The sequence below is a fragment of the Nelumbo nucifera genome, chromosome 2, assembly GCF_055504915.1.
Source record: "Nelumbo nucifera cultivar China Antique chromosome 2, China Antique-T2T, whole genome shotgun sequence".
Lineage (NCBI taxonomy): Eukaryota > Viridiplantae > Streptophyta > Magnoliopsida > Proteales > Nelumbonaceae > Nelumbo > Nelumbo nucifera.
Window position 1 is genome coordinate 93,195,548 of NC_142650.1, and position 15,798 is coordinate 93,211,345.

Genomic DNA, 15,798 nt, shown 5'->3' on the forward strand with positions numbered 1-15,798 from the left:
GGGAGCTGAACCTTCACATTCTCTCTTCCTCTTCTCTTCTTTTTTCCTCTTCTCTTCTCTTCTCTTCCTTTTCTTCTCTTCATTTCTGGTGTATTTTTCTTACTAGACTGGTCTGAACCTTCTCGGTTTCAGACAACTAGGTTTTAATTTTATACAAATAAAAAACTTAAGAGATAATAAGGAGAAAAGAACAAGAGGCAGAGCTCTTGTTCTATTTGGTGCATTTGTGTGGATATGAGAGAGATTTCCAAATTGAATTTGGAAACAACACTGTTTTAGAGCTAGTGTGGGATCCATACCACTCTATATATTTTTATTTTGAATTAAATTTTATTTACCCCTTTTCTTAGTGCAAGGCTATCTAGGCTAATTACCTAGAAATTTGCCTTCTGATTTAAGTCATGATGGTTGGTTGCCTTGTTGCCTAGGCAATGTCTTGACAACTATGGTTAAACTATATCTCAGTTTTAATGCATGAACAATTAACTTGCTGCTGTTAACCTAGGCAATGCCTTTTGATTTAAGTCAACAAAGCTTGAGGATTTACAAACCGCAAATAGTGTATAAGTTAATCAAATATTGGATTCCAAGTGGTTAGATATTAGATTTAATATGCCATCCTATGTACCTGGATACCTGTACTGCCTAGTGTACTGGCATGGATATGATACTGGATATTAATTATCAAAAAAGAAAAATATGATACTGGATATTGCATGCATACTTTTAGATGTACTCTGTGGCATTATAGTTAGCAAAATATAAATCTTGAGAAAATGACATTCAGCTTCAAAAACTAGATACAAAAGAATGATATAAGCATATTACATGGGTTACCTGTGCTTGTATCTGTGTCCAGAATTTTAGGAAATGGAGAGTGATATCCCTGTTTCTGGTATCCATGTCCATGTCCATACCCGTATCTGGGTAGTGTATCAGTCCATACATAGGTTTTCCATTTGCTTTATAGTTACCAAAGCTTTAATATTACTAAAGCTTGATTCATGTAGTGACCTTTACTAGATGGCTGTTTCAATCTTGGAAAATGCTTACTGTAGGAGATGGAACGTTCTGCTGATGTCCTTGCTGCTGGTTTACTTGAGGTTGCTGATCCTTCTCTCTCAAGTAAATTTTTCCTTCGTCAGGTTTGTATTGATTTTGTGTGTGTATGTGTGTTTATGCACATTTGTTTGTGGATATGTACTCTGCTAACAATTGCTTCATCTTCCCAGCAATGGATGGATGAATCTGATGGTTCTAGTGATCCTATATTAAAGCACCGACCTCTTTGGGCAACTTACAGCCCGAAACGTGGCAAGGATAAGAAGTGGAATGTAAAGAAAGAAGGAAACCTATACAGGACTTATGGAACCAGAGTAGTTCCTGTGTGAGCACAACATACTCTCTTGATATCACTACCAAATTAAATCTCCTAGTCTTACTACCTAAAACACCCTCCTGTCTACAACATATCTATAATTATATATAGTTATGTATATATTCTGTTCTTATGTTTTATGGGACATCTTTCTTTCTATGCATTCTTTTATGAAATTTCTTTCTATTGATATGTACATCAACATAAAAATATGCACTAACATGTAAATATATCTGTGTGTGTGTGTAGTTTTCTGTTGTATAGAAAATGGTCGTTATACATGATCAATTCACTTGTTCAAAAAGAAAAAAGGCCAAAAGTTAGGACCATCCTAGTCTACACTTCCCAAGACCCCATATAGCTAGGACCAACATTGGGAAATGACCATATTTTGTCTCATACTTTATCGGTTTACTTTTTCAGTATAGGTATGCATATGCATGTGCACATGCATGCACACACACAGAGGAGAGAGACAATACAAAAAATACTCAAACACACTTAAACTCATCTAAACCTCAACCAAACTATATGGGGTTCGTTCCATGAATGAAGTAGAATGATTAGCTCCTAGGCCACTTGCACCTTGTTGCCCATCCGGTGATGAGTTGGAACTGGCCATATCTCTCTGACTCAGAAACTGCCCATATCTCTCCAATTCGGCCTTAACTGTAGCTGCTACAATTGACTCCAAAGAAGTTGTGGTAGGTGGTCTAGACAAGTCACTGGTCAGTCCCATATTAGCATTCCCTTTCTTGTTTCTATGCTGATTTGGTATAAGACGTGGATGAAGCTTTCAACAGGTATGTTTGGTATGCTTAGGCTTCTTACAGTAGTCACAGATCATGTCCTTCTTGTCCGCCTTCCTACCATCATTGCTACCCTTATCCCCAACAGGCTTAGGTTTTAATATGCTAAAAATAGTAGATTGCTCAAGGTTTTAAGTTCTTCATCATCACATTCCTCCTACTTTCTTCTCTACACAAAGGCATATGCCTAAGCGGGAGTGACACTATCATAGTAAAGAATATATTGTTGTGCAATATCATACTCTATGTTGTGTCCTGCTAGAAACTTGAACACTATTCTTCTGTACCAGCTTCTCGTAAGTAGCTACATCTTTACTACTCTCCCAAACTACAGTTTCCAAATGATCTATCTCCTACCATAAGGTTTTGAGGGCAAAAAAATAAACTACAACAGATTTATCTCCCTGCCTAGTAGCAATCACCTGATTCTTCAATTGGTAGGCCCTAGCAACATTCTCACTTTGTCAGTAAGTCTCTGCAACTCCACCCCAGATCTCCTTAGCTATGTTAGCCCATGAAATGTTCTTGCTTATATGGGATAATAGAGAATTGCATAGCCAAGACGTCACCATGTAATTCTCTTATACCCACTAAAAAGAGTTAGTCTCAGGCTTCTTCTCTTCACTAGTACCCCAATTTTCCTCGAGCACCAATAGCCATTTTTGCTGATTGGGACCATTCCAAGTAGTTTGTACCATCATACTTAACTGTAGTTATAGTTCCTACCCCAAAAGGGTCACTAGCACCTACTCCACCTAATCTCATTTCACCTATGTTCTTGTATTCAACTCCATTGCCCTTCATAATTCCTAGAATAGCTTAGGAAATCAACTGTAAATGAGGAAAAAAGGCCAACCATTCTCTTCTGATTTCCTCTTGTTGCACTTGAATAGTAGTGGGTGTGGGCATGGCTCTTTTCCGTTTTGCCCATCTAGCTTTCATCTCGTCGACTTGGTCTTGAATGGTAGATCGGGAGGAACTCCCTTGCTGAAGAAAAGTGCCAAGAACTTCCTTAAGGGTGCCATTCAAGACATGTTGAACCTCGTTTAGGATTTCATTCAAGTAGACTTCCAATTCCGCTATTGAACTCTCGATGGCTTCAACATTTAGGTGCTCAATTATGAGTCTCCCCAATTATCACCTCATAACGGAGGATGCACTCTCAAAGGCAGCAAGCTTGTCAGCCTACTTGTCACCCTTGCTAGATTGTGGATGTCTTCTAGGCTTTGTCTTTGAGGGTTTCATCATCTGGTTCCTCATCGGTCTTGTGGGCTTGGAAAAGCCCATGTAGCATCTTTATTGTGCTGCAATTGTTGTTGCAACTTGAGGGACATAACGTGTTGTTGAACAACTAGCTCTGATACCAATTGCCACGAGACTAGTCATTGAGGCCTTGCGTGACACTTGAAAGGGTCAAGTAAGCCTACAAAAGAAGACAACACGTTAAAGACAACAAAAAAGGCACACAAATTAGTAAACATGCACTTTATATTGCATAACAAGATAAGTACAAGCACATAATTTGTTCAGGGGGCCCTTATGCTTAACCTTTACACCTTAGTTTCCATTTAACTACTTACCTCCCCTTAAAGAGGATGCTAAGATTTTGGGGATCTGATGGAAGGATACAATAAAATGTTGAACAACCATACTGGTAATTAAAATAATACCATTGGCAATCCCCTACGTACAAAATGCATAAATTGTCCCACCCAAGACACACAAGAAGACACTTGGTTAGCATACTGGTGGTGCGGTCGATGGATTCGATTGTAACACTTGTCTGCACATTTTAAGAGTCCATGATTGTCAAAATATGTAAGCCTTATAACAAGGTATTGATCTCTTCTTTAAAGGAATTCCCTGAACTTTATTACTCTTTGTAGTGGAGGAACCAGATTTCAGTTTCTAGTCTATCTCAATGTGGAATTTCTGTAACAAAGGACCAATATCTAATCATGTTGTCGATAATGAAATCTCGAAATTCATCTGTTGTTTGCAAACAGTGAGCAACTCTGGCAGTAGTTACCTATATTTGCACTTCAGGCAGTCTGTTCTGGTTAATGAAGTTGTTATCATTTCTTTCCTCTCATATGGTCCACACTATTGTTTCAGTTGGACACTTCTGCATCAGTTTCACCCTTTTTGTCCTAGGTGAGAACTAAAAACAGGTGAAAATAATTTTGGGATGTTCAAAAGGGGAGCAGCATTGGAGAGAGAAAAAAAAGTGGTTCTAAATCATTGTAACATGACCACATGAGACAGGTTATAGGTTTCCCTATCATTATATTTTCAAAGAAGCTATATATTTACAGAGAAACGCATATGGGGGATAAAGTCCTAATTTACCTTCTAGGATGAAGCATTCCATTAGGCTGTGTTTGGTTTGAAAGAAAAGGTAGGGAAAGGAAGGGAAAGACAGGGAAACCTTATGGTCCGTTTGGTTGCCGAGAAAGGATGGGATGAGAAAGGAATATATTTTTTCCCATTTTTGCATCCAGTGTTTGTTTCCCGAGAAACAGTATGATCAAAATTCATTTTCCTGTGTTTGCTTTCTAAGAAAATTTAACAGGAAAGACCCATAATGATACATCCCAATTCACAGCCAGATCTGGAAGACGTTTATTCAAACAAGCATGAGCAAAGACCCATAACAATACAGACCGGAGAGGCAGGGGAATAAGTAGATCAAATATCCATAACGATAAATCTGGAAAAGAGAGGGAGCTCTTACCTTCCCACAGTTGAATGGAAATATTTGAACCCTACAGACCAAAAAAGTTGATAAGCATGTTAGATCTACAATGTACACATGCAGATTTGTAAAAATCATAGCTTCATACTGCTGGAAATAATGACATTTAGTCGGCAAACAACCGTGTATTACAACCGACTGGAAAGAGAGTGACAAAGCCAAAAGGGGGAAGAAAATAATTGCCAGGGTTTAGGGGTTATAGATCTGGCCTTACCTTGGCCGGATATTGCCTGAGACGTCGTTGGAGACTCGACCGTTGTCAAGATGTTGAGGCAGTGAGAGGACGACTCCAGTCACAGTCAAGACAGCCTGATATTTTTTTCTCAATGTTCTCTTTCTCACCGGGGTTGCACCATATCAGCGTGACCCCGCATCCTAACTTTTGAGAAACTGCATACCACATTTTCGCATCCCATCGCAACAAGCAAATGCGTGAAAGTGGGAATCTTATGGGAATATTTCCATTTTCCCATCCCAGTCACAGAAACCAAATGCACCATTAGCAAACCTTGTATAGGCCACTTCTCCTATAGATATCCAAGATTCTATATACGATCAGGTCCTAAAGCCCTTCCCATCATTTTTCTTAAAACACCTTTAATATAAAAAATTTGGTGCCATTGAAAATACCTAAAATCTCTTTCATAGTAGACCCACTGTTGAAAATACCATTGAACTCTTATCATATTCTTCACTTGATAATCTTTGAAATAATTCCTCCAACTTTTTGGAATTCTAATTCATCTAAAATTAGATATTTGAATCAGATCAGAAGTAGGAACATGGAGTTCTGAAGATGCTATCGACAAATGAGGATGCAGAAGATGGATCATGGGTTTTGATGAAAATATTTTCAGTTCTTTTAGCTAATTTTCATTGTTTAACAATATGTTTTGCCTTTCAGATAGTAGTTTTATGTTCCTATAAGTATCAGTACCTTTGTTATTCATAACAACATAAATATAAATATATTGTACTCTGTTGTGGAGAATAAATCATTAGATCTGTATCTATATATCCTTTTTCATTTTACATCCTTTCCAGCTTTGTGCTATCATTGGCTGATGTTGATGCGGGCCTTATGATGGAAGATGATAGCCTTGTATGGACAAGTAAGGATGCTGTTGTTGTTCTTGAGCACCAAAGTGAAAAGATACCTCTGAGGTAAGTTACCGATGTATTAAAGATCTTCATTCTGTTGGCCCTCTTCTCTGCATAGGAATTTGTTTAACTCATCTATACTTTGCTCTGGAATTTCCCCCTGGTTCATAAGTTGTCTTTTCAGGAGTCCAACTTGTTTATACAATTAGTTTAGAACAAAAAGTGGTTTAGTTATATATTTTATATGCATGGATTTTTAGAACCTTAAAAGCAATCTCATTATTCATCCGGTGTACTTAACAAAGCATAATGACAAACGGGATGTCATTGTGTATAATTCATTCGAGTACACACATTTGTTCAGCTATATACATGGATACTTCAAAATGGGCAGTTGGGCACCATATCTGTTGTGTGCACATGTGGACACTGACATGGCACTTGAGGGAATTTTGTCACATCATAATATCTGACTTTGTTTTGGTGGAAATAATATCTAACTAAAGAACTTCAAATGCTTAGGGTAAATTTTAGATATGAATGCTAAATTTATAGTTTTGTTACTTGATTTTGTTTATTATTTGTTTAGTTGGAAGTGGGACCAAGCATATTATTGGGGGCTTTTAGAGTAGTGTGTTTATGTTTTCTATTGAGATTTTTGTATCAGCCTCCCTATAAGGTCATATCAGCCATTGTAGATAGTTTTTATTTTAAGTATAAATACTAATGGGAGAGGGAGGCCAAATTATGTTGTGGCATAATCATTTGGGCCATCTTTCTTTTAATTCATTGCGATGTTTATTTCCAAAGTTGTTTAAGTCTGTTTAGTTGTCCATTTTGGAGTGTGAAAGTTGTCAATTGGGAAAGTATTGTAGGCATTCTTTTAAATCAAGTAATAAAAGAAGTTCTGCTTTTGATATTGTTCACACTGATGTACAGGGACCTTATAATATTTCCTTCATGGGTGGTTACTGCTATTTTCTTTTATTCGTGGATGATTACACTTGGTATTTTTAGATATATTTGATGAGATCACGTGATGAGGTACCTATTCTGGTGCAATAGTTCTAACAGATGATTGTCACACTGTTTGGAGTGAGGACTAAGATTTTTAGATCAGACAATGCTAGAGAGTACTTCAAGAAGGATTTAGTTACATATTTTTTGGAGAGTAGGGTAGCAGAAGTCTTATGGTGTGTATGCTTCATGTTGAGTTGGGCCGATTTCTAGTTATTGGGCCTAGTTATTTAGCTCTTATTTTTAAGTTGTTAAGTTAGGAAGTTGTTGGGCTTTAGGCCCATTAGCTTATGTTTTTAAGTTGTGACTGTTCAGCTACTTTAGTAGCCGCCCTACCAAGGGCATTCTTGTAATCTCTATTCTTTTAAGTTAAGTATAAAATATAATGACGGGTTGGCGACCAGAACTAATTTAATTCTAGTTGACATCCTATTCTTTCTTCTCTTTTCTTCTCTACTGTTGAAACTCTTCATCTTCTTCTTTCTCTTCACAAGGAATTCATCTAGATTTGGAAATAGTGATTTCTACTTGGTATCAGAGCGGGCTAAAGGTTCCCTGAGCTGTTTTCTCATGCAGCCCTAGATTAGCCGACTGCATGGTGATTTAAGAGGCTGATAAAAGATCTCAGGTAAGCCCGGTTTTTGGATTTTTTGGTGGATTTGTTTTGCCCTATATTTGGTCTAGGGTTTCCCATCAAGATCAGGAAAAACTGGAGAAAGGGGGAGAGTCTTGTTTCTGTTGGACTCTTCAATTTTGACCTAAGAAGTGGCACCCTAATTTTTTAGGGTTCCTTGGAGTTTTCTGTAGGGGGCAATTCAAGTCTTGCTTGATTTGGAGGTTTCTGGAGAGAGCGGCTACCTATTCTCTCTCTTCTCCAGTCCCGCAGAAAAGGAATCTTTTGTAAGAGGACCATCTAGGGCACCAGAAGGGTGTCGTTGGTACCAAAAGTGATTTATTTGATATTCTTGCATATTATAGTAATCTTCTATCCCCTTTTTGAGAAGTATGGAGGGTAACGAAGTTGAAAACAAGCTCGGGAGTGAAATGGGACCAGTGGGAAGAGGTGTTGGAGACCTTTTCGGGGTTGAGACCATTACTACAGTTAAGTTGGATGGTTCAAATTACTTAGAATGGTCACAATCTGCAAAGATGGCCATTGGTGCTCATGGGAAGTTAGGGTATACCACTGGTGAAGAAATGAAACCCGAAACTAACAGCTCCTGGTGGGTACAGGAGAACTATATGGTGATGACTTAGCTGTATAATTCCATGCTGCCCCATATAAGTAAAAACATTTTGTGGGAAAATACAGCTAAGGAAATATGGGATGGGGTTGCAGAAACCTATTCACAGAGGGAGAATGTTGCTAGGACTTATCAGTTGAGAAATCAGATTATTGCTACAAGGCGGGGAGATAGACCTATTGCTGTTTACATTTCAGCCCTTAAAAACCATGTGGCAGGAGATTGACCATTTGGAGACAGTTGTTTGGGAAACCACTAAGGATGCAACTGCCTACCAAAAGCTCCTAGAGAAGTATAGGGTGTTTGAATTCCTTGCTGGCCTTAATCCTGAGTATGCCCTTAAGTGGGCGGCCAGCTAGGCAGTAACATAAAGAGATCAAACCAAAAAAAAATAACAGGCCCATTAGCTAACAAGAAAAAGAAAAGACATTACAAGAGAAGATACTAGGACCCATTCGGCCCAGTCTCTTTACAAAGACAAAACATATTGAGGTTGATAGACGCTTCATAAGAGATGGTGACAGCTGAAGAAGTTTGCCTCCCTTATGTCTCTTTTGAAAGGAGTAAGCTTGAACATGATCTACGCGAGTTGGGAATGTGTGACGGTTACTCCCAACTCGAGGGGGAGCGCTGAGGACTTTTACAGTTTTGTTACTTGATTTTGTTTGTTATTTGTTTAATTAGGAAGTAGGGACCACAACATATTATTTGGGAGATTTTATAGTAGTGTTTTTATGTTTTTTATTGAGTTTTTTTGTATCAGCCTCCCTATAAGGGCATATCAGTCATTGTACATAGTTTTTTTGTTTTATGTATAAATACTAATGGGAGAGGGCAGCCTGATTAGTTTTGCCTTCTCTTCCTTTCTTCACTCTCTCTTCTCTTCTCTCACAAAAACACTTCTTTTCTTCCTCTTTCTTTTACAGTTTTTGTTTCAGCAGATTTCTACTAATCAAAATCTTTGTTTTCTTAGTGTTCTTCACATTGATTAATGCATCTAGATTGTTTTTCCTTTTCAACTACTGTTCCGTCATTTATGTTTACATTACATAAATGATGTGTTATTAAAAACTGTAATTTAAAACTAAGATATAGCAGCTGAGTCCTCAAATTCTAGTTTTTGGGACTTGCTGAATCGGACACCTTCATACTGAACAATTTTCCATCGTTCCCTTGCTTGCATGGAAGATATTGTTTCAGGATGGTGGATAATGGAAAACATTGTTAAGTATATTTTAGATATCATGGATAGTGTAGTTTGTGTCCATCCATACTTTCAGATCTAGGACTACCATATCATGGTTGCTTTTGTTTAATCTTTTTTTTTTTTCCTTGTTAGCAAATTTACATTTAACTAAAGAAAATGTCAATGTTTGCCATCCTTTACTACTGTTAGAAAACATAGAAGTCTAGGATCCTTGTTGTTGTTACATATTATCTTGCTTATTTTCTTTTTCTTGCTCAGTTATGTTTCAGAAACAGAGAGAAGATATGCTTTTCCATCACAAGCACAGCGCCACATATTAGCAGGCCTGGCTTCTGCTGTGGGTGGACTTAGTGCACCATATGAGAAGGCTTCATATGTGCATGACAGGCCAGTTCTGAATTGGCTTTGGGCAACGGGTTGTCATCCATTTGGACCATTCTCCAACACTTCTCAAATCAGTCAAATTCTTCAGGATGTTGCCTTGGTGAGGCCAATATTACTTTTGTCTCATTTTATATAATATTTGAAACTGTTCCAAGTAGTAATAGTGCTCCATCAAAATTACAATTATTCGTAAAGCAGGTTATTTAAAATTGACATCTATAAAAATGGATGCTATTGGGCTTTCTCTTCCATGTGAGTAGAATTCTTAGTAACTCCCTCTTACACTATAAAGATGGTCTACTAGCAGCCCAGTTACATGAATAGTGGCTGCTGCACATGTAAGGGGTGGGGCCTGATTGGTATTGTGTAGGAGGTAACTGAAAATTACATTTTACCAGTTTTTAACTCACTATAGAGAATAGTGTGAATGATTCAGGGTTAAAACTGCAGTTTTCAGTGTTGTAACAAGTCTATTTTGGCCTAAGAAATCTCCAAAGTAGAGGGGCCAGTGCTTGATGTAATGGTAAAATCTCATGCTGACAAGGATGATGATGTTGGTTCAAGTCTGCAAGCAGCTACTTTAGATAAAGCGCCAAAGGTTAGGTCTGTATCCAGTCCACCCTTCTCAAGACCCCAGATAGCTGCAACTAATATTCGGTAATGGCCTTAAAAAAAAAAAAAGAAAATAATATAAAAACAAAAATGCCCTCTTTCAACTTCTGTCTGGTGTTCCCTGTGCCACTTGGTGTTGGTAGAACATTTTTTTGGGCTCTTCCATATGGTAGGTACCTTAGGTTTCAACTTCATGGAGATGGTATACAGACCTAATTTTCTTCTCATGGTTGTCATTTCTTCTTGTTTAACCACTTCTGATACATATGTGCCTCTCTTTGCTTCTGGTGCTTGTGGGTGGAGATCTGTTAACATTAAATTTGGTTACTGAGTAAAGGATTTTTTATTCCTCTCTTCCTGTTTGTTGGCAGAGGAGCACTATATATGCATGTGTAGATTCTGCACTTCACAAAATTCGGGATACTTCAGAGGTAAGGGTGATCTTGCATTCTTTCATTATATGCATCATAAAGCTTGAAACTTCTAAGTTCTCTTTTCATTAGTACAGGCTGTACAAACTTTTGCTTCTGACTATCTAAGAACACCACTTGGAGAGCCAGTAAAAGGCAAAAGGAACAAGTCAACCGCTGAGCTTTACCTAGAAAAGTTTTACAAGAAAACCACCACTTTACCTGAACCTTTCCCACATGAGTTAGTTGAACAATTGGAGAAATACTTGGATGTAAGTCACTCCTAATGTGTATCTGACAGATTGTTTAAGCATTTGAAGATTTAAATACTCTTTTAGATAACAAGATGTTCCCTTGGATAAAATTGGATAACAGAGCCTTGAGGAGCGGCTTGTGGATCTTTCTTCACTGTTATATGATCATCGGTTAGCGGATGCACACACAAACAGCTCAGAAATACTACAGAGCTCTATATTTACCCAGCAGTGAGTAATCTTTCCAGTTAACATATCAGAAATAATTCATTGCAGAGAAAATGTGTTCCATTTTACTTTCTAGAGCATGAAAAGAATAAAATCGGTCATTACTCACCAAATGTTGATCCCATCTATCTGTTGTCTTGGGAGGGAGGGGTGGCATAAGTGCAGTCCTAACGTTTGGCCTTTTTTATGCACAAAGTGACTCCCCTCAGACTCGGACCTCCATTCTCACTCTTGATAGCCTGAAATTTTACAATTACACCAAGTAAAGAATCAGTTCATATATTAAGAACATGAATCTGTGATTGGGGAGGGGGAGGGAGGGAAATTCCTTTTCCACGAAAAATTATGCCACTTGAGGAATTTTTTTTACCTTTTCTTATTTTCTTATTTTATTTTTTATTTGGGGGAGGGGGATACCTTTTCCAGGATAAATTATGCCACTTGAGAGTATGGACATTTTGGAGAAACAAGTAAAGGGAATTTTTTTTACCTTTTCATTTTTTATTATTTTATTTTATATTTGGGGGGGGGGGGGGGAGGAGGCAGAAAGGGACATTTTTGTTGGAATTAGATTTTGAGCAGGGAGGACACAGAAAATGAGGAATTTAGTAGAGATGGATAATGATAAGATTGAATTATTGTTACCACCTAAAGCTGAATTTCTATTTGATATTGCTTTGATGTAATTAGTTGTAGAAATTCATTTTCTATTTTTTAAATCCCGATGTACCATCTTCAGTGTTTGGTTCATTAGACTTTACACCCATTCATAAAGCTCGTTTTATTAGGTCCTTGAAAACAATATGAGCAGATAACCTGCTAGGTTGGATCTGCAGATCTCACACCAACCTTACAACATGTCCCAACTGCACATCGGGAACATCTCCCGTATTTATGTGTTCTTATCTATGGGAGATGTTCCCCATACATGGTGGGATGTGCCTGTGAGGTCAGTGTGAGGTGCGCTCTGTAAGGAGCAAATCCCAATTGTTTGGTTCTTCCATGCTCTGATATTAGTAGAAAGGATTTGTATTGATTGTTCAATACGAAGAAGTATATGACATCCTTACTGAAATAAGACATTAATAATATGCTTGCAAAGTAACAAATCACAACTCTGCCCTCTCCAAATAAATACTCCTGCCAAGTATTACCACCAGGATACCTCAAGGACCCACCCTAAACTGCCAAAGTATATTGTGTTAATGACAGGTTGATTCTCCGATACAAGTTTTTACATGAAAATAATAGCTCGTTTATGAAAATCCATAGCATTCACAAAAACATGCTTTGGTTGTATCTTTTCCTTTATGAAAATACCTTTTTTACCAGCTCTGAAGATCGAGTTACAACCATGTCCTCCCACTTGGATCCATTTATATTTCCCTGCTGTTTCTGTTCTGTGATAGTTGTCTGCATATTTTGGACAGGTACGTGGATCGTGTTTTGGCATCTGAGAGAGAGAGAATGAGGTGCTGTGTAATTGGATATAAGTTTCCTGTGCAGTCTTATCAAACCTTCATCTATGGCGGAATCCTAGTTGCTGGATTCTTTGTTTATTTTGTTGTTATCTTCTTTTCTTCTCCTGTTCGCTGATCTACAATTAGAATATCTGTCGGAAATTACACTCTTTGAGAGAGTTTTGCTTTACCAAGAAAAAAAAAGTTAGAAAGGTCTTTTATCTTGTCTTCTAAAGTCTATAATCAATTTGTGCCTTTTTTGCTTTGCTTTGGTCTGGATTTGATGCTAATAATAGACATCCCGATACGGCTAGTGCCTAGAATAGGAGTTGGAACAGTTGAAGTGTTTTAAACGTTTACCATATAAATGGCCTGTCAGGATTCAAAAGAAATGTTGGGTATTTCGATCTACCTAAATTATTGATTCGGCAATCGAGCAAGAGTGTTAATACTTTGAACCATGGCAAAGAAAGGAACATTATGATTTGTAAGGTGTTTCTGAGGAAATTAGAAGTGTCATTCACCATGGGATGAATTCAATGTTGCAGATATATTAGGCTTAAAATCAAGTTAGAGAGATGCTTGCAGTTTCTTAGGGTCATTATCTGCCACCAACATGATGACTACCAAAACCATACCAACACTATGGAAGCGCTGTGTTACATGTCCATGCAAGGTTTTAAATTTTGCAACTTATCGGCCGATATGTATTGTTTCGAAAGAGTTTTGATACACGAAATATGTATAATTGGATGGTTTCACATTTTTTCGTCTATATCAGACTGATACGGATCCGTATAGGCCCGGACTGTTTTGGGTATATATCGGCCATTTGCTTACAACAATAATTAATTAACCATTATGCCAACCTTAATTGCTTATTTAAACATGTTTTCTTATACTTAAAAGTAATATTTCTTGCCTTGGTGGATGTTTTCCAACAAATGCGAAAATTTGATTATTAATATTTATATAATAATAAGATGAATACAAATTATATATTATTTATTAAAAATTAAGGTATATATTAACTTGTATACATAATAAATATTATCTAAATCTATACATAATAAATATTATAATTAGTATATATACACACACATACATTTTAGTTCTTTTATTATTTTTCAACGGTTAGTAATTATATCCCGATACTTTATATAAATCATTAAAGAATGGATTTTATGTTTAAATAAATTAGTTATAATCACATAAAACTCATTTTTATTGTTCATATCTTTTCAAGGATTTTTTTGGGTTTTCTAGTGTATCTATGCATATCTTGATTTTTTGTCCATATCTATGCATTTCCAAAGTATATTTCGATACGTATTTAAAATTACCCTTCCAATACACCTTGTGTTTTCAATACTTTGAACCTTGTGTCAATGTAATTCACTATTTACATTTCTTTCATTTCTACTCTTTGTTCTCATTGGAACACAGTTCCATCCTCTGAGCCCTAGCTTCAAACTATGACAATACTCCGGCGACCAGTTTTCACTGACAATTAATCTCATCTAAATTAGCAACCAAACCTGTTTAGTACATTTTCTCTTCCCACCCAAACTATGATAACTAGTTTTTCTATATTCAGCATCCCTTTGTATTCACCAATGTAGGAGGAAGGGAGGTACTTGAGTTTGTTAACATTGTTACAATTGTAGAACACATGGACCAAGATACAAGCCAAATGTGCCAAGTTGCTAAGGCGGTTATATATATATAGATAGATAGATAGATAGATAGATATAAGAGGTTGGATGGGCAGTTGGTCAGATCTAGTATGGATCGTACATGGACAGTAGTTGGAGTCGACGATTCTCTTAGGGTTCCCTCATTTGGGATCCCTGAGGAAGAGGATCAAGTTGGCCCTTGCGAACAGCTTGATGCACTATATCCCTTCAACCCTTTGAGTGAAATGTAGCAAAAGGAAGAAAAATCCATGGTCACAAATTGACCATAGAACCCTATTCAATAAGTGGAACTCATTAGTTGTCTGCTCAAAGATAGATATGTGTGTGTATGTGTGAAAAGAAAAAATTCACCTGTTCTTTTGTCATGGTACTAGAGCCATGACGTTTGAGTCTACGCTTTTGGTCGTTGCGAAAATTTGTTGATCGCTGCTTCACATTGAGATAGTCACTGTCATTGCCAGAGTGTTGTCTTCTTGATACAAAGATTGTATTCTTGCTACAACAAAGACAATTCTTGGATAGAGTTCATAGAATTTGTTTCTATAATAGAGTTGATTGTTAGACATAATTTATAGGGTTTGATTTCTTGACAAATCCTATTGTTGAAGACAGATTTTGCGATTGCTATAAGTCTTGATTCCTCTCCACCTTATTATCTTCATCCCTCTGACAATCAAGGGGCTATATTGGTGTCATCTCCTCACATTGGAGAAAATTATTTCACATGGCAGCATGCAATGAGGAATGCCTTGCACACCAAAAACAAATTCAGCTTTATAGATGGCACACTTGACAAGATATAAGGAGAAATCATGGATAAAGTGCAATTCCATGGTTATTTCTTGGCTATTCAATTCTTTACATCGTGATCTCTATGAGAGTGTGGCCTATGTTGTTACAACAAGAGATATAGAAAGACCTCAAGGAATGATTCTCTTAAGGCAATGTTCCATGAGTCTACTAGTTGAAAAGAGATTTATCCCTCTTGCATCAAGGTGATTTCTCGACTGCTTCATACTTCACCAAATTAAAAGAATTTTGACAAGCCATCTACATATGAGGAGAAATCATTGATAAAGTGTAATTTCATGGTTATTTCCTAGCTATCCAATGAGAGTGTGGCCTATGTTGATATAGCAAGGGAGAAGGATAGTCTCCATCAGTTCTTGATGAGCTTAAATGATGTTTTTAACAATGTTTGATCCAACATTTTAGCAATTGATTCCCCTCCCAGCCTAAACC

General features: G+C 37.1%; 1 protein-coding gene across 2 annotated transcripts in view; it reads left to right on the plus strand.

Annotated features, from left to right (window-relative positions):
• Positions 1-13,135, plus strand: part of LOC104612011 (uncharacterized) — a 59,566-nt gene extending 46,431 nt beyond the window's left edge. Inside the window, exons 9-16 of one of the 2 annotated variants that reach the window (XM_010279313.3) lie at positions 1,059-1,145; positions 1,233-1,387; positions 5,987-6,106; positions 9,770-9,995; positions 10,879-10,938; positions 11,016-11,189; positions 11,293-11,402; positions 12,830-13,135. In XM_010279313.3, the coding sequence (XP_010277615.1) occupies positions 1,059-1,145; positions 1,233-1,387; positions 5,987-6,106; positions 9,770-9,995; positions 10,879-10,938; positions 11,016-11,189; positions 11,293-11,402; positions 12,830-12,995 (1,098 nt within the window). In that variant the 3' untranslated portion in view covers positions 12,996-13,135. The remainder of the gene's footprint in view (positions 1-1,058; positions 1,146-1,232; positions 1,388-5,986; positions 6,107-9,769; positions 9,996-10,878; positions 10,939-11,015; positions 11,190-11,292; positions 11,403-12,829) is intronic. The other variant, XM_088897238.1, reaches the window with a different exon arrangement.
• The last annotated feature ends 2,663 nt before the right edge of the window (positions 13,136-15,798 follow it).